A 19,854-nucleotide genomic window follows, 5' to 3' on the forward strand; every position below is an offset into this window, starting at 1 on the left:
ACATAATTTCTTACTTGTTCTGTTTATTATATAAGCTTCATGAGGTCAGGGATATTTGTCTTTCTGCATATAAGAGTGTTTTAGAATAGCTACCCAGATATTTATGTAAATCTATAAATTCAGCCTTTAAAAACAATGCAACGTTAAGGTTTTCCTCAATTCTATATTGTTTGAAAAATTCAAATTAAAAAAACCTTATAAGAAAAAAATACACATAGATTTTCTTTTTTCTCAAAATTACAACCAGATCCAAAGATACTTGTGACATCTTTTTTTATACTTAACCTCTGTGCTGTCTCAACCGTCTGGTCCCAATCCTGCAAGGCTAGTTGTAGTTTCATTTTCTTTACAAAAGCAGGAAGGAAACTTGGAAAGTTCATGATTATCTGGTTCACAGTCTCCAGAGCACCTGAATAATTCTGGCGCATCTCAAGGCACTGTGCCTAATGGGAGAAAAAAGAAAAAAGTGACATCAAAACTGTGATCATATATACTAAGGTTCTCACAGCAGTTACCCTAGAAGAGGTAGAATTCTAGTGTTTAACATATTTTATATTTTTATTTTCTGACCTTTCTGTAAGAAATAGTTTTCACTTTTATAATCAGAAAAACAAAATAAGTTTTAATCAAACAAAATTTTAAAACATCACAGAATAAAAATATTTTACATTATAAGTGACTGTTTTAAAATCCACTTTTGGGGCTTCCCTGGTGGCGCAGTGGTTGGGAGTCCGCCTGCCGATGCAGGGGACGCAGGTTCATGCCGCGGTCAGGGGGATCCCACGTGCCACGGAGCAGCTGGGCCCGTGGACCGTGGCCGCTTGGCCTGAGCTCCACGGCAGGAGAGGCCGCAGCAGTGAGGCGCCAGCGTGCCGCAAAAAAAAGAAAAAAAAAATTCACTTTTAAATAACTGAGAAATATAACTACAGGATGAAAATTCTGAAATATTTTTAGAAACATCATAAGGAATGCGTCTATTTATAACAGAAAAATTACCTTTTAGAATAAAATATTTCCAGGATATTTGCAAGCAGCATTTAAAACTAATAGATATTGTATCTTTTTTTTTGATATTGTATCTTTTTTTAAAAATTACTTTCAGCCTAAAGAAGATAAGATTTTAAAGAATCAGCAAAATAAAGTACAAAACTACCTCAATATTTTCACTCCTATGAATTATCTTAAGGACATAAATGGATAAGACCAAAAAGAAGCATATTTATGGCAGAACTATTTATAATAGAAAAAATTAAAATAACCGGAAATGGCCACCTAGGATTAAATGATAGCATATTTACTTAATAAAATTTTAGGTGGCAATTAAAACTCATTATGTTAATTTGTAGATCGATATTTACTGACACGAAGAGATGTCATTTACAATATAATAGTTTAGCTGGTTATCTCCAATGGTGATATTTATTTTTAATTCAGATATTACTGTATTCTAAAATTTTTCTACAATGTACATGTATTACTTTCATAGTCAGAAAATATAAATCTATAAATATAGTAAGTGCTTTAAGAACAGATGATGAGGCATATTTATCATATGTCAGATTTTTAAAAATGTGTTTCTGAATATCCTTTAGGAATAAATTTAGTCCTAGAATATCTCAGTTCAAAATGAACATCCAGCCTCAACAGATGTACAGTGAAACTGCAATATATTCCCGAAATCAGTTTGAGATTATGTTCCCATATAATTAAAGGAAAGTATGAGAACCATCCAAAGATGCCACTATGTCAAAATAAATTATTATTTAAATTTCTCAATAGTGGACAATAGCAAAAAAGATGAATGCAGATAATTTTTAAAAATATATATGCCTTTGCAATCTGCCTAAATAGCTAGTAACATAAAATAACAAAATCATGCAAACAGACCACATCTAATACTTCCTTAGACCATCACCTCCCATATAAATGCAACATACTATATTAAATGAAACTAAATTTGCTATATAATTGGTTCATATCATTCCTAGTTGGAATTCAACTAATGCAAGCCTCTTGCTGAATGAACTGAAAAATAAATACATAATTGGAATGGGTTATATCAGAAAAAGAATTTAAACCAGTCTAAAGTATTAGAGGAAAAAGGTAAATCCTTCCTAAGCTGCTTATATTGACACTTGAAATAGCCCTACCTTAGATTACCTACTAGCTTTTCTTTAAGGCATAGAGGGGAGCAGAAATAATCAAGAAAAACTTCTTTAAAAATCTGCTAAATTCCCATAACCTCTAGCAGTGTCATTAGGCAAAACCTGAGCCCAAGCAGCACAAATACTAGTCGTACTGGTGGCAAACATCTGAACAAGCTCACTAGCCAGGGTAATTGACAAGAGCAATATAGGGACATTGGCAATAGCCAAGACACCAATAATCCTCTCTTTCCTTTTTATCGCCCCACACCAGATTACTGCTAATTTAATAGACTGTTTTCCTAATATAAATTTAATTCTTTTTGCTGAAATAAAAACTGATCTTTTTTAATTTAAGGCATTCAGATGGCATCCATGGAATTGAAGAAAAAGTCCAAATTAAACATTTCTACCCACCAATGATTTCTAATGACACTGCCACTTGGTCATCCCTCTCAATCTAAGTTAGATCATGTTATTCCTCTTTTCATTGGCTGCCCATCTATCTGGTTCAAAGCAAAAGCCAAAGGCTTTACAGAATCAGCCAGTCTCTCCTCATTCCGCCCTGCCACGCCCACCTGCCCTGACACTCACCTTCTCTCCCTCTAGCCTTCACTTTTCTCCCCTTCACTCATTCTGCTTTAGTCTCCAGGCCTCCTAGCAATGCCTTCAACATGCTTAATGTATACGAACTCTCTACTCCCCTATTTGTAATGCATGCTCTCCCCAGGTGCCCACAGGGCTTTAACCCTCACCTCCTACATGTCTTTGCTCAAATGTCACTTTCTCTGACCATTTAAAACTGCAAGTTCATACCCCAGTTGTACTTCTCCTTCTTTCCTTGCTTTATTTTTCCATTATACTTACCACCTTCTAATATACCATACAATTCACTTACTTTTATTGTCTGTCTCCACCAGTAGAACATAAGCTCCACAAAAGCAAGAGGTTTTATTTTGCTTAGGGCATCCCTAGTATGTAGAGTGATGCCTCACACATATTAGATACATCATAGATGTCTGGTGAGTAAATAATATAGGAACCACCACAACTGCCAACAGCAACAACAAAAACAATTAAAACTGATCCAGGATTCAGGAATTTGGCAGGGAGTACTTTTCTCTAGCTTACGTTCATTGTCCCATACAAATGCAAGTCCCTCCTGCAGTTGAGAGTTGATAAAAGTAACATAAAACCTATCTTTTTGAGCTACTTGGTTTTGTTGGGTTTCATATATATTACAAATAAATTTTAAAACATCATTTTATTAATCTGACACCAACTCACCTTACCCAGCAGAGCAAAAATATCATTTCCATCTTGTAATCCCTCTTCAAAATACCTTAGTGCTTTTTTAGTGTAAGGTTCTTTTCCTCTTGTAATATCAAGCCATGCTCTCAAAACCTGTCCCTGTAAAATGAATAATTCTAGTATTTTCATTTTTTTGGAAATGAAAGAAATAAATGTTGATGAAGAAGTTAAACTAAGCATCATTCTTATTTGTAATTAGTAACAAAAATCAGTCTATCAAATAATGTTATGAAAAATAACACTGCAATAAAATCACTTTTAAACCCTTGCTAGCCTACAGTCTTGGAACTATTATGAATTTCAGCCTTTAAGATTACCACTGTGGTTAATATTAAGAAGCTTGTAAAATACTCCCTTAGTACTAAATAACCAATATTCTTACATGGGGCTTTGCTAATAAGTTACTAATAACTACTAAACATGTAATTCAATACATAAATAAGAATTTGTTACCTCTTTTTGGGGAAATAGACCAAATGAACTAAGATGGGAAAAAAGAAGTGCTTTGCTTCACATTTATTAAAAATTAAGATAATTTGGCAACTATCTCAATCTCTTTGACTAGTCCAGTGAGCTTCAAATGAAAGGATAAAATGGCCTCAGAAATTAAAAAATGAAGAAACCATGAATGTTTACCTTCAGAAATGTTAGTGAGCCAACGGACTGTAAGGTTTATAGGATTAGAAAGAAGATGAATACACGTTGATTATTTTTCTTTTTAATGCCAAATAAAAAATTATGAAATCTGCTCGTCTGTCAAAAAATTTCTAGGTTAATTAACAAACCTTATAAATCTTTAACTAAGATCATATTTACTTCCCTATATTTCACCTGAAAGGACAGGTAAGAATACCTAAACAGGGCTTCCCTGGTGGCGCAGTGGTTGGGAGTCTGCCTGCCGATGCGGGGGATGTGGGTTCGTGCCCCGGTCCGGGAAGATCCCACATGCCACGGAGCGGCTGGGCCCGTGAGCCATGGCCGCTGAGCCTGCGCGTCTGGAGCCTGTGCTCCGCAACAGGAGTGGCCACAACAGTGAGAGGCCCGCGTACCGCAAAAAAAAAAAAAAGAATACCTAAACAATGTTATTTCTACTCATTAGATCACTGTACTTTCTTGAATCATTTCAACTGTGTGGATGATTCCCAACCTTTATTTCTAGTCCAATACCTTTTCTAATTTTTTCTCTTCTTTTTCTAGAAGCTCATCTACTGTCTCCATCTCACTGTTCTGTCAGACCCTGAAATATAGAATGTCTAAAACCAAACACATCACCTCCCTCCAAGATTACCTTCTCATCCCAAAGTATTTTCTAGTCACATTAACTGGTCTCTGAATTGTCCAGGCTTAAAACCTCAGAGACAACCTTGATATCTGACACCTCAATATCTTTCCCCCCAATATTTATAATAAGTTGAAAAGTCCTGTGGGTATTTGATAATTCTCAAATTCTTACCTGAATTTGATACACTGAATAGTATTTTAGTGTAGGCCCTTAAAGCCTTCTGCCAGAAAGTACTATCTTTGGGGGCCTGCATTCTGGTTTCTTCCCAGGTCAGTTCATCCTATAAACCTTTGCTAAATTCACCTTCTGAATTTGCAATTTAATAACATCACTGACATGATTAAAACTCTTCAATGACCCTCAGTGCATATCAAATTAGATACAAGTATTTGTACCTAGCCATCAAGATCCTTCAATTTGTCCCAACCCACTTTTCCAACCTTTTCTTCCACCCTCTTCTTCTCTGTACCCTGTATTCCCATCAGGTGTGAGGTTCTCACCCAGACCTACATGTCTCCTTGTTCTTCTCCTTTCTATCTATTATCTCCCACCTTGGGAGTACCTACTTCCCTTTCCCATAATCTTTGCCTATGGAAACTGTATCCATCTTTCAGGTTTTAGCTCAAATGCTACTTCCTTCAAGAAATTCTTCTTCATTCGCCTAACAGTTATCGATGTGATCTCTCCTTGAGTACATAAAATAGTGCCTAGCACGAAGTAAATGATCAATAAATGTTAACTATTATTTTCCTGCACATTTTAATCACACTTCTCTCATTCCATTTGTCAATTTTCTCACAATGTTAATTGGGTGTGTGCTCTATAACATTGCTAGATGATCCATTCATGAAAGTAAAGTTTATGTATTTTTTATCTTTCTATTATTAACAGTGCAAATAATGGTGCCTTGTACCTAAAGCAGTTCAATAAGGAGAGTGGGAGGGAAGGAAGGAGAAAGAAAAGGAGAGAAGGGAGGGAAGGAACCAGGGAGGGCTCTTGTCATGAGTTAATAAATAACATTAAAAAAAAAAAACCTTAGAGAACCAATTTTATAAAATAATAAAATATTAAAATAAGGCTGTTATTTATAAAATGAGAATAGAGTGGGCAATAACAAAGCTTTTATATAAATAACATAAGCTTCCTTTAATGTTAGTATTTCAAAATAAGAAAACCAGCTACCTCTTTACTACCATTTGACATTTTGATCATTCGGTCAACATATTCTCTCGCCTTATCGTGACGACCAATGTGCCACAAAAATAAGCCTGCATGGTACAAAGCTTTTGGTCCAGCTCCTTTACGCTGCTCCTTCACTCTGGCATCTGATTCCTGAATAGCTTCTCTATCTGGGAGAAGGAAAAAAAGACATTAAGTGAAAATTAAATTCTAGATTTAGAGTTTATAATAGGTCAGATAACTAACAGCAGAGAATACAGTTCTTCTCTCTACAGCAGCACTAATAAAAATAAAATGCAAGCCACATATGTAATTTAAAATTTCCTAGTAGCCACATCAAAGAAGTAGAAACAAGTAAAATTCACTTTAATAATATATTTTATTTAACCCAATATATCCAAATTATCATTTCAACACAATTGATTTGAAAATTTTTAAGAAGATACTTTTCTTTTTTTTCGTCTTACTAAATCTTTAAATCTGGTATGCACTTTACACAAAGCACATCTCAATTAAGATGTGAAATTTTCTTCAGCAAATCTTTATAGTGAGATTTCATAAAATTTATTTTGGAAAAAGCAGAATCATATACTTGTTCTAAACATAATTTTTCTAACTGAATCAAGCATCAGTTTTAAATTTTAAAGTAAATTAATTAGAATTAAAATTTAAAACTCATGTCCTCAAACAAGACACATTTCATGTGCTGTACAGCCACCTGTGGCTAATGACCACTGTGACCACACTACAGTTCTATAGTTCATGTCATTCTCAAGACATAAAGGCTACATACGCAAATATTTTTTTAAATACTAAGATGAAAAAGTTGGCAATGATTCTAAAATGAGACAATTATTAGGGGCAAATTCAGAACTAGGAGTCAAATTACCCTACTTCCTAATCCAATTCTAAAATATATAACCAAGCCAGGCTGCTGTCACAGGTTAATGAAAGGTAGTATAATTACTACTTATATAGTTAATACTGACTGCTTGACTGCTCCCTTAAAAAGATGGTCTACACCTAGAACTCTAATCACTTCTATTTAATCTGTTATGTAAATGCTTGGGACACAAATGTCAGTTAGATCCAAATCCCAGGTCGAATCAAAATGTGGATCAGCTAGCCAATAGAAAGAAGAAATGTCAAAGTTGAGGACTGAGATTCTAACAGACTACCTTTCTGGTGATGGCTACCAAGAAAAGGTACGTGACTCCTCCTTTTAACTCTAAGGATACAAATTTAAATTTAAATGTGGAATTACCAAGGTACAACTTTACGAGTTTAGGAAACAAAATTGTACTCTGGAGGGCTAGAGATTGCTTGGCAAGGGACCCCTTCTACCCTGCCTATAGCACACCCACTGCAACACCTTCAGAAGTTCTCACTAAATAGGCATGATACAGAAACTTATGAGGCAGGAGCAGGCATTGTACCTTCCTGCCCAGATTTCCGTCAAGTCCCCTAGTGGGGCATCAGCTAGCTGTGATAGTCTGCATAAAACTAGTTCTTTCCAGATATCAGCTCAAGTTCTTAATGCATCACAGCCCTTTAATAAACAGGGCTTACATTAGCATTCAGGAGGAATGTTGGAGAACAATGTAGGCTCTTCCTAGGCGAGACAGACAGACATCTGGGCCCTCTCCTGAACTCAAGCGCACTCAGCATTATTATGGAGGAAAGTCGAGTGACTACTCAGGTGTCTCTAAACAATCCCGGAAATCACATTCTCTAACAGAACCAGTACTCTTGGGAGTAACCAATTAAATAAAAACTTGATTCTAGGAAGAAAACAGTTTGTTAATTTCTCTCTCTCTCTTTTTTTTTTTTTTTTTTAAGGCTTACTGACTACAGCTCTCCTACACCAATTCTCTGCTCCAGCTACACACACCCCTGCTGGAACATAAAGGAAGGGGATCCAGAGATGAACCTAATCCTGAACCATTTCCACATATTTGCCCATCGAGTTCTCCTGTCTGAGAAGATCAAGTCCCCATTTCCACAGTCTTCCCAGCCTACTCCTATGGATAAACAGTACATGCCATTTCCCCGCACTTTCTTAAAAGTTTTAGAAAGCATTTAGTCGTAGATTTGTTTATGAACTAAACATATTAGTGTTTTTTTTTTTTTTTTTTTTTTTGCGGTACGCGGGCCTCTCACTGTTGTGGCCTCTCCCGCTGCGGAGCACAGGCTCCGTACGCACAGGCTCAGCGGCCATGGCTCATGCGCCCAGCCGCTCCGCGGCATGTGGGATCTTCCCGGACCGGGGCACGAACCCGTGTCCCCTGCATCGGTAGGCAGACTCTCAACCACTGCGCCACCAGGGAAGCCCTATATTAGTGTTTTAAATAACTTTTTATTTATTTGTACAAGTATATGTGGGTGAAGGATGCAAGTGATACTTTGCTTAAGAAAAAACTGTTTCTTAATATTTAAAAAACTTTATGATATTTGGTAATTGTTTAATTATTTGAAACAAGATCTATTTTTACAATGCTATTAGCTGTTACTGGATATATATGGATGAATACAATACAATTTCTTTTTTATTACCTATAATTCCAATACTGGTCTGCCTCAGCCATTAAGATATGCTATGTAGTAAGACAGTTCACACAATTTTAATTGCTGGTTTATGTGTAAAGTTCCTTCTTTAATTTAATCATATTTCCCAACCTACTACTGGATAAAAATTTACTGAATGTCTTCCAAAGAGCTAGCCCCCCTGGGGGATGTAAAGGCTTTTAAGAAGCTGAAGATATAGTAGAAGAGAGAAACTGCATGTAGCTATATATGCACAAAACAAGTTGTAAAGTTGGCTGCTACAGAGTAATTTATGTATATACCTGTTTTGAGCTGTCCTTTCTTGGTTTAACCATTGCTAATATTTATTCACCTTTACATTAATTCAAACAATCCCTACTTACTAATGAAACTTCTGCCATAGGATATAAGGGATATGAAAGCAACAGAAGACCCATATTTCTCATGCTTGATAAACTTAATCTTGTCAGGAAGATAAAACAACTATGACAAATAGTATCTATTTGTATCATATGAAAGCAATATGTATCATATGAAAGCAATAGTATATGAAAGCAATATGAAAGCAGAAGACCCATATTTCTCATGCTTGATAAACTTAGTCTTGTCAGGAAGATAAAACAACTATGACAAATAGTATCTACAGGTAATACATAATACAGTATGATTAGACTGAATGTTAAGGTAATTAAGAAAAATCAAAATGAATTGAGTAGAAAAAACTGTCTAAGCATTGTACTTAAATACTATACCTGGATTGGGACTCATTTTATGAGTGTACATCAGTGCAATTAGAGAACAAAGTGATACATCTTGTTTATTTTTAATAGCCTCAAATTCTCGAAGAGCTTCTTGAGTTTTACCTGAAAATCAAAATTACGAAGTGAAAATTGCTCTTTGTGCAAAACAAGAATTTAAAACTTATGGAAATGTTTAATAATTAGCACATACCTTCCATTAATGTACCATAGGCATAATAAAACCTGAAGACGGGATCACTGCCATACCTCTTAGTTCCCTCACTGGCAGCAAGTAACACATGATGGAAATATCTCTCTTGACAATAGTAATTAATCAAAGTCTAAGAGGAAATAAAGACTAAATGTTAAAAGAGATTCTGATGTTCTGAAATACTCTAAGCAGACATTAACCTAAGATCTTGAGTAATCTAAAACTTCGATAACGTATTTTTTTCTTCCAACTTCCTTACATACTGTTAAAGGCTAGCACTTAAGGAATGTAGAACACAGTGAACACAAAATTATTGAAATAACTCAATGTTTTCTAATAATTGCAATCTTTTTTTTCCTAAACTATTTCTTAACAATACTGAAGTCAGGGTATTTTCACCTCTTTCCTTTCCCCACATTTTCTTAAGGTTTTAGAAAATGGGAAAGCAGACAAAAAGCAGGAATTAAAAAAAAAAAAAAAGACAAGAGGCTTCCACTGCCAGGCCAGATTTCTTTTAAAAACAAAAACCCTTCTATTTTGTTTTTATAGCATCACAAAGTAATGACCAATTAAACTCAGCAATTGATTGTCAAAGGTTATCTTGTTTTCTGAGTTCCACAACAAATAACTGTCAGGAAAACAAAGGATCTATTTTTTAATGGAAATCACTATCATTAGGCTTTTTTCAAAATTATATTATTTATACATGAAGCAGAAAACTAGTATCAGGAGATACAAAGTTCTGATTAATTGGATCTACGCTTTTCACCATTTTTCTCAGGATCACGTCTAAGGCTTAGTTGCTAACCTAATCAAAGAGAGAAGCCATATTCACCATCACCGTGATATACCTGATTCACTCCCACAAACCAATTCGGGCCATCCCATACCTCCCTAGTCTGACTCTTCAGCTGGTTCAGCAGGAGCAAGAAATATAGATGAAGCACTGATTGACAGGATTAAAATGAGTGTCTAAACAGCTTTTTTTTTTTTTTTTACAGTCCATTGTTTCTGGAGGGCTACAGTCCATGTGCTTCTCTAGAACAGTCTGGCAAACATCCTCCAACTTTTACTCTGCTTCCCTCCTGTGGTTACTGTTCTCCAGTCCCTTCTCAGCCACTGTTTCTTCAAAGTGTGATCTGGACACCAATTCCAAGACCCCCGCAGCACACCTCAGGAAAGTGCAGTTTTCCTCCAGAGTCTTTCCCTAGGGTTGCAAATGACTTCTTAGTTTGCCACAACTAAGGACACTTTTAATATGATCTTACTTGACTTCTGTCCAGCGTTTAGTATCACTAAGCACCTATAACTCTCCTAAAAGGCAGTGGCATGGTATCATAAAAAGGACATGGATTTTAAGACCTGTTTTCAAATTTCCTGTCCATCTTATAGCCGCTCGGTTTTGCTCATTTGTAAAATGCTGGTAGTCATTTATAGGTCATTGTAAGGATTAACTAAGATATCATACTGTAAAACTCCTATTCCCAAAAAAAAAAAAAAGTTCCTCCAAACCCCAAATGTTGATGATATAAAAAAAAAAAAACACGTGTCCAGCCAAGACTTCTCATCGCAGCTCCAGATTCCTATTTCAATTTCCCCAAAACCCAAGCCAGACATCAGGTCAGGAATCCTCTCTTCCTGTTTGCACAGTCCCCATAAGTCTAACCAGTCAGTAGGTTCTTCTGTTGTTCTAGTCTGCTTCCCACTCCCTGCACCTATTTCCACTGCCTTGGTTCAGGTTAGGTTGTTGAATCCAACAAACATTTACTGACTGCTACGAGTGCCACGCACTGGGCTAGGTACGGTGAACATGAAGATGAATAAGATATGATTCCTGTCCCAGAAAAGCCTAAAATTTTCAACTGAGACTAGAATCTAAAGACTATTTGAACCCATGCACCTACGGTCAATTAATCTTCCACAAAGGAGGTAAGAATATACAATAGAGAAAAGACAGTCTCTTCAGCAAGTGATGCTGGGAAAGCTGGACAGCCGCATGTAAATCAATGAAGTTAGAACACATCCTCACACCATACACAACAATAAACTCAAAATGGCTTAAAGACTTAAATATTAAGACATGACACCATCAAACTCCTAGAAGAGAGCATAAGGCAAAACATTCTCTGACAGAAATCATACCAATGTTTTATTACATCAGTTTCCCAAGGTAATTGAATTAAAAGCAAAAATAAACAAATGGGACCTAATCAAACTTAAAAGCTTATGTACAGCAAAGGAAACCACAAACAAAATGAAAAAACCTATGGAGTGAGAGAAAATATTTGCAAATGATGTAACTGACAAGGCCTTAATTTTCAAAATATACAAACAGCTCAAACAACTCAGGAAAAGAAAAAAAAAAGCCCAACAACCCAATCAAAAAATGGGCAGAAGACCTAAACAGACACTTTTCGAAAGTAGACATACAGATGGCCAACATGCACATGAAAAGATGCTCAACATCGTTAATTTTTAGAGCAATGCAAATCAAAACTACAATAAGGTATCACCTCACACCGGTCAGAATGGCCATCGTTAAAAAATCTACAAATAACAAATGCTGGAGAGGGTGTGGAGAAAAGGGAACCCTCCTACACTGTCGGTGGGAATAAAATTGGTGCAGCCATTATGGAAAACCATATGGAGGTTCCTCAAAAAACTAAAAATAGAGTTGCCGTATGATCCCGCAATCCCACTCCTGGGCATATATCCGGAGAAAATTCAAAAAGATACATGCATCCCAATGTTCACAGCAGCACTATTTACAACAGCCAAGACATGTAAACAACCTAAATGTCTATTGACAGGTGAATGGATAAAGAAGATGTGGTGTGTGTGTGTGTGTGTGTGTGTGTGTACACACACACCACACACACACACACACACACACTGGAATACTATTCGGCCATAAAAACGAATGAAATAATGCCATTTGCATCAACATGGATGCAACTAGAAATTATCATACTAAGTGAAGAAAGAGAAATACCGTAGGATATCACTTATACGTGGAATCTAAAATATGACACAAATGAACTTATCTATGACACAAAAACAGACTAAGACACAGAGAAGAGACTGATGGTTGCCAGGGGGAGAGGGGGTGGGGTAGGGAGGGATTGGGAAATTGGGGTTAACAGATGCAAACTATTATATAGATAATGGATAAACAAGTTCCTACTGTATAGCACAGCGAGCTATATTCAAATAATTCAAATTTCAGTGTCCGTAAGTAAAGTTTTATTGGAACAAAGCCATGCTTAAGTATTGTCTATATCTGCTTTCATGATACGATGGCAGATTCGATGCCACAGAGACCCTATGGCCCATAAAGCTTGAATATGTACCACCTGGCCCTTTAAAGTTTGCTGTTCTACTTAAGGCTTCTGTTCTAGAACGTTAAGTAGAACAGGGATTATTGGATAACAAGGTTAGAAGAAAGCTAGGGTCAAGAAGGGCCTCCTATTGAGTTGATCCTCTAAGAGATGAGGAGTTAAATCAGTTTTTAGCATGAAAGCATTTTTATTAAAAAGTTCATTTGGGTGGCAGTACAAAGGATAAATTTAAGGGGATGAAAATACTTAAGGGGATGAGGGAAGGCTTCACAGGAAGATCATGTAAAACTTCAGGCAAAAAAGCAAAAGACACTCCAGCACCTCCATCACTGCCAAACTGTCCTCCAACCACTCATCACCAGCTAACATGGTACGCATTGCATTTACCTGTTTACCGACTGACTCCCCCTCCTCAAATGTAGAAAGATTTGGGAGGGTTTTTCTTAGCTTTATTACTGCAGGGCTTATTATCTTCACGCTTAGAATAGTGCCAGACACATGGGAGGCACTCAGTAAACATTTGTTGAATTAATTTAATTAAGGTTTTCGCCAACATTAGATTATAAATTCACAGTCCCTGTGAAGGCGGGGACTGTTCCGTTCTGTTCATCACTATCTCCAGCTCCAGTGGACAAACAGTGAGCCCTCCATCAATGTGTGTTGAACAAGGGAATCAGTGAACAAATGAATGGAGAAGATAATCATCCTAAAAAGTAACTTCTTTTACTTTCAAGTCTCATGTCTTTGTTTTCATATCATTTCTTACGTGGACCGTCATTAAATATTTGCTGAACGTATGCATCAGTGATAAACAGAGAAGACCATCACCCTAAAATACTCCTCCATTTTCAAGCCTATGTCTTCGTATCATCTTTCCGTGCTCCTTTTACCGTCTCACGGGGGCAGCTGGCACTAGTTTGCTGTAAGTCCTTAAAAATTGCACCCGGGAGACGCACTAGGTGTCCTATGTTGACCAGACCTTCCAAGCAAACAGGGTACAAAAGTAAAAGTAAACACGACCAACAGGGTGGGAAAAGCACACTAACAGCAATTCGGAAAGCAGCGCGCGGGGAAGGCTGCCCAGACCTCAAGATTCCAAAGCAGGGCCCGCGGAGGGAGAGCAGGTGATGTAGGTTACAGGCCCGCACCCCAGGCGGGGGCACCTAGCCAGCCGGGGCGGCAGGTACCGCAGGGTAACAACGGCCTAGCCAGGTCGGCCCGCGAGCTCCCCACGCCCCCCGGCCCCTTGCCACCCCGGCCCCCCCCACGGCAACACACGGCCAGCTCCTGCCCGCTCACCTTCAGCCCCTGCGAGTCCATGGCTTCCGAGGCCGAGCCGCGTGCCTCCTGAGCGCGCGCCTGCCGAACCCCAGCAGAAGAGCCGAGGGTCTCAGGGTCTCGCAGCCCAGGCCCAAGCCAGCTTGGGCCGCGGCGGGAGGGGCGGGACGGGGCGGGGCCGCGCCGCCATTGGCTGCCGGCGGAGGGGGCGGGCCCTCGTGGCAGGGATTGCGGGGGTCGAGGCACGGGCGGGGACCCCGAGGGAGGGCGGTGGGTAGGGAAGGGGGAGCAACCGACCGGATGCTGGGTGAGGCGGAGGTCAAACCACGAAAAGACCCTAGGGGCACCGTGGGTGGGCGGGCCTGAGGATTAGAAATTAAAGAATGAAGGAAATGGGGGAGGACGTAGGAAAAAGGGCAAGTTTGTTTCCTATCTCCGGCTACAAAGCAAGACACCATTTTCTGCACGTTTGTGTAGAGGCGGCTTCCCGCAATGCGGCTATTTAGAAGGCCTGACCAGCTCAGAGAAAAGCCTTGAACTTTCACATGTAGTGGTTGCATTATGGCCACAAGGTGGAGCAGAAAAATCACAAGTTCTTAACAGAAAGGGATGAGCTTCTTGCGCCCATCTTTGCAGGCAGTGCTGCAATGCCGTGTGTTTTGTTAGAAAGCACGTTAAATTAGTCTTTTTTTTCTTTTTACCAGCTCTGATAATGGGAGGAACCAATGAAGTAAACCTATTTTTTCAGTTAAAAAAATAATAACACTGCTGATTTTAAACTGAGAATAAAATTAATCCCTACGCAAACGTTTATGTTTGCACCGATCAGGCAACTGTTAGTTGCTCGTAGATTTCTTCAGTTATTTAGTGAATTGAATTGAAATAGAATGAACAAAGAGATTTCCTATTTCTGCTTAAAGATATTTTTAAAATAAGATTTGAGGTTTAAGTAATCTTTGTGGAATCTTTTACATGGATCCCAAATTTCAATCCTAGTTCTAAGTATCTTACTTTAGTTGATGTGATTCATAGTTGCCTTAATCAGATTTTAAGTTTGTTAAGCAGTCAACGAACATTAACCTTTTTTCCATGCCAGTAGGTTAGGTAATGACAATCTTGAGGGAAAGGGTGAGTATGACTACAGAGTTCAGTGCTAGGCAATATTTCTCACTGGTTTCCCTTAAAAGTGCATTCTACCCAGAGAGGCACATATTATTTTCATGAGATTGCTTTTGTTTCCATCATTCATAGTCAAGCTAAATGTTTGTGATAATGGACAGCTGGTAATACCTGTTGGTCTGATTTTCAAAGCCTGTGGATTAATCTGCACTTGGTATGCAGCAGAGAATATCAGAAATTAAGATGCTCATCTGAGTATATAATCTTAACCTGTATGCTTTGGGTTTCAAGTGAAGAGTTCATCCAGAAGAAAGTTTCTGAGGATCATAGTTAAAGGAAGAGATGATCAAGCTACCTTTCTGAGCTCTTTAAAGTCTAAACTTGGGCTGTCAGACTACTGGAAGACTGTACACTTGGGCCTTATTAATTTAGCCCTTTATAAAATTTCCTTCGTTGAATTTTGTTCTAAGGTTAAAGTATTTAGCACAAAACACCATGCCTGGCACTCCATGAGTGTTTGTTGGATTAAAACTACTTTGGGAATTTGCTTTGACACTCCTGGTAAACTTGTTCCCTGCATAAGGCCTCACGTGAGTAGTTTCTTTTGGATCTCAGGCCAGGAAAAACTCTGTCTTCCCTGAAAAACTGAGGTGTTCTTTAGCTCAAGCATTTCTACTGGCTCACTTTTACCTACTAACGTTTCAGTCTGCCATCTAAGACCTTTCATCGTCTTTGAAGCCTTATCTCCTACTTCTCCATTCATAGAGCCTTATATTCCAGGCAAATGGGACAACCATTCCTTCTTCTGGGTGCCTTCCCTTACATTGCTCTGAGCTCTTTCTCCATCTGAAAAAAGAAACCTACTCTTTTTTTCAGAGTTCATCTCAAATCTCATTGTGTATGAAGCCTTTAGGGATGGCCATAACCAACTGGATGTGTGAGATTGCCTGGTGCAGTAGCAAGAATATGGTCTCTCAGACGTGAGATGGAACTCCTGGCATGCTATTATCTTTGTGACTCGGGCAAGTAATTTCCTGAGCTTAATAGTGCTCTGTAAGACTTAACACACCTTTATATTTTTTGCATTATAGCTATGGTGTATTTTTTTGGTTGTTTAATCTTTTCTACTAAATGAGGAGTACATTAAAGCCACCCAATATAGTGAGGTGGGTAACAGCTTGGTCCCTGGAGTTAGGCCATCTGCAGTCAAATCCTGACACCACCATTCCCAAGTTGTTTACTTAGAAAAACTACTTAACATCTCTGTGCTTCAGCTGTAAAGTGGGACCAATACTTCAGAAAGCTGTTAAGAAGATTAAATGAGTCACTGTGTTCATTTACTGAACACAGCAGTGTTAGATATATGTTAGGCATTGAATAACTTTAACCTATAATTATTTGTACTCCCAACTACTCTGAACACAGAGCACAGTATTGATTCCATCAGCATTTAGTAAATCTTATAGGACTATTGAAGCCCTTCAATTGTGCCTCTGTTTGGCTTTCTTCCCCCCAATTCTTACACCGATTCACTTGTATATATATTATTTTATCATTTATTCGAGAAGTTAAAGGAAACCCTTAAGAAAAATAGGTGGTTCTGGTGAACACAAAAGTAAAAGTAAGTACACAGAAAATAAAACAGAGATAAATCTATGACCTCATTAAATTTGGGAGCTGGAAAGAGCTTTAGAAACGATTGTCCAATCTCTTTATTTTACAAATGAAGCCCAAAGATATGAAATAATCTACCCAAGGTCTCACAGTTTTCTACTCCCAATCTAGCCTTCAAAGCAGTTATGAATAATAAAGAGATGAGGTGTTTGTCTTTTCTTCTTAAGGCTATTTTACTATAAAGTTGAAGCAGTAAATGAGAGTAAATATGTATGAAATCCAAATAAATTGGCACAGAGTTTAGTCTCACAGGTGATACCATGGAAAAGTTAGAAGTTAACTTAAGTCAAAATTGCTGAATCTAAGTTAAGGCTCTATCCCTTAATAACTTTGCAACTTTGGGCAGTTGTTAACTTTTCTCTGCTTTAGTTTATACATTTACAGTGGGCAGTTGGGACTAGGATTGTAATATTTGTTTTTTTAGTGTATAGACTAAATGAGACTATGTGAAAATATTTCAAAAATTGAAAACCACCTCGTAAAAGTTCATACCACAGTTATAGGAAAGCTTCTTACCTAAATGAGCTGACTATGGGGCAAGACATCTTACCTCCCTGACATTATCATCCAGCCTTCCGTATGCTATCTAGTGCTCTTTTCTTCTCCAAATAACACAGCACAAACGTACCATTCTTTTGAATTGTGCATGAAGCATGGTGTCTGCTGATGCAAAAAATAAGATGGTTGTCATAACTCATCCCTTTAAAATTCTCCAATTTTATTCATGTAAGTAAATTAGGGAGACGATGATAATGGTCAGTCACTTACCTTTCACATTTTGTTTTGCTAAATGATACTATGGAGAAAGTTGAGGAAGTGATCAGAGTTCTAACCATGTGTTACTTAATCATTCATTTATTCACCAAACGTTTAATGAGTGCTGATGGCAGAGAATAAAATTCTTGTCTTCTCCTCCCAGAATTTAAAGTCTAGTAAAAGGAGACAGACATTGAAGAGATATTCACAAAAGGAAATGAATAAATGACAAGTAGTGACAGCTTTAATAGCTGTTTTAGTAAGTGCAATAAACAGACTAAACTGTGTGGCCTTTGCCCAGTTTTAAGGATTAATGTATCAATAATGAAGTGAAACTCACATTAACTTGTTGCAGTCCAGGGAATCCTTCCACTCAATTCCTACAATTAACTTCTTTTAGACCACTGAATGATACTTTGTTTTTCTTTTTTTTTTTTTTAACATCTTTATTGGAGTATAATTGCTTTACAATGGTATGTTAGTTTCAGCTTCACAACAAAATGAATCAGTTATATATATACATATATTCCCATATCTCTTCTCGCTTGCGTCTCCCTCCCTCCCACCCTCCCTATCCCACCCCTCCAGGCGGTCACAAAGCACCGAGCTGATCTCCCTGTGCTATGCGGCTGCTTCCCACTAGCTATCTACCTTACGTTTGGTAGTGTATATATGTCCATGCCTCTTTATCGCTTTGTCACCGTTTACCCTTCCCCCTCCCCATAGCCTCAAGTCCATTCTCTAGTAAGTCTGTGTCTTTATTCCTGTTTCACCCCTAGGTTTTTCATGTCATTTTTTAAAAATACCTGAGCAGCTCAGGCATCTGATGGCTAAGAACTTCTGATAACAGGAAATTTGCTTCTTGCTTACCTGAACTAGCAGATGTAACAAATGTTTCTACTTAAACACCATGACAGAGACTTACCAGGAGTTATTTTTTTCTTGATGTTCTTGACTATATCTTGACATTTCATCTATGCAAAAGTAGGAGACGGAAAACACAGAAAAATAGATTTCAAAAAGAGTCTGGTATTTTGAAATAGAAACAATGAATTATTTAAATGTTTACAACTGTGATATACTGAATATCTTGTCAAGATGCCATCTGTCTTTCCTTCTACTCCTTTAAAGAATCTTTTTCTGGTCGATAGAGTAAGAACAAAGAATAGTGATCACTCCCCCTCTGCCTGGTGTGACATTGAGGTAGACAGTACATTGCTTTAGATTTTACTCACTTAGGTCCAAGCTCACATCTGAAAAATCTTCCCTGACATCAAATTCACACTGCACATCTTCCTAGACACTGTTATTTCTGGATGTGAGATAACCAGAGCTCTGTTCTAATTTTTATCTTAAGGTTGAGAAGAATCAGGCCTTCGCTTTCTAGGTGTCTGATTCTGAAAACTGTGTTTATGGCAGTGCTTCCAAGCAGTCACAACGTTCCTTGGAGTCAATACATGCTTATGTCAAGTGCTCAGTCTGTAAAAAGAAAGGAGCCAACAGCGACTTCGCGCCTGCCCGGCAGGCTCGGTTGCCGCTGGATGTTATGCTCTATAGCAGGATCTTCTTTGGGTACCTCAAATGCAATTCTTCTCACTCATCTTCCTTTTTCTCCTTTTCCCCTTCGTCTCTCCCCTCCCTGCATCCGTTTCAGCATCTGTGTGTTAACAGCCGCTGTGTAGATGCCTCTACTCCACCAGGTTGCCTCTTCCTAGCTTCTGGTTCCGACTTGCTTGCCCTAAATACCTCCCACTCCGCCACCCTGACTTCTTTTTTTTTTGCGGTACGCGGGCCTCTCACTGCTGTGGCCTCTTCCGTTGCGGAGCACAGGCTCCCGACGCACAGGCTCAGCGGCCATGGCTCACGGGCCCAGCCTTTCCGCGGCATGTGGGATCTTCCCGGACCGGGGCACGAACCCGCGTCCCCTGCATCGGCAGGTGGACTCTCAACCACTGCGCCACCAGGGAAGCCCAGCCTGACTACTTTATCTGTAACAAATTAGGCCAGACGCTCACCAGAGCACCACCCCACACTGACTCACTGACGGCCCCTCCACCCCGAAGGCACAGCCTCCTTCTCCCTTGGGAAGAGAAGCCTCCCATTCGGAGGAGAGCCTGGAGATTCTGCTTCGGCTGAGACTTTCTTGTTGTTCTCACGTCAAAGTACCCAGGTTTTCCCTGTCTTCACATCCATCTCCTGATTTCTCAGGCACTGGGCCCTCCTCATCAGTCCTACCACTTGTCTGAATCGGCTGAATTAAAAACAGCTGGAGCTCATC

At 38.5% G+C, this 19,854-nt stretch overlaps 1 protein-coding gene across 1 annotated transcript in view; it reads right to left on the reverse strand.

Annotated features, from left to right (window-relative positions):
- TTC21B (tetratricopeptide repeat domain 21B) overlaps window positions 1-14,111 on the reverse strand; it is an 86,567-nt gene extending 72,456 nt beyond the window's left edge. The window contains exons 1-6 of the mRNA XM_082841513.1: window positions 14,049-14,111; window positions 9,412-9,541; window positions 9,213-9,323; window positions 5,920-6,086; window positions 3,432-3,554; window positions 286-443 (exon numbers count right to left, since the gene is read on the reverse strand). Of these exons, the coding sequence (XP_082697639.1) occupies window positions 286-443; window positions 3,432-3,554; window positions 5,920-6,086; window positions 9,213-9,323; window positions 9,412-9,541; window positions 14,049-14,069 (710 nt within the window). The 5' untranslated portion in view covers window positions 14,070-14,111. The remainder of the gene's footprint in view (window positions 1-285; window positions 444-3,431; window positions 3,555-5,919; window positions 6,087-9,212; window positions 9,324-9,411; window positions 9,542-14,048) is intronic.
- Window positions 14,112-19,854: the final 5,743 nt, after the last annotated feature.

Source organism: Leucopleurus acutus (assembly GCF_964270905.1).
Source record: "Leucopleurus acutus genome assembly, chromosome: 6".
Lineage (NCBI taxonomy): Eukaryota > Metazoa > Chordata > Mammalia > Artiodactyla > Delphinidae > Leucopleurus > Leucopleurus acutus.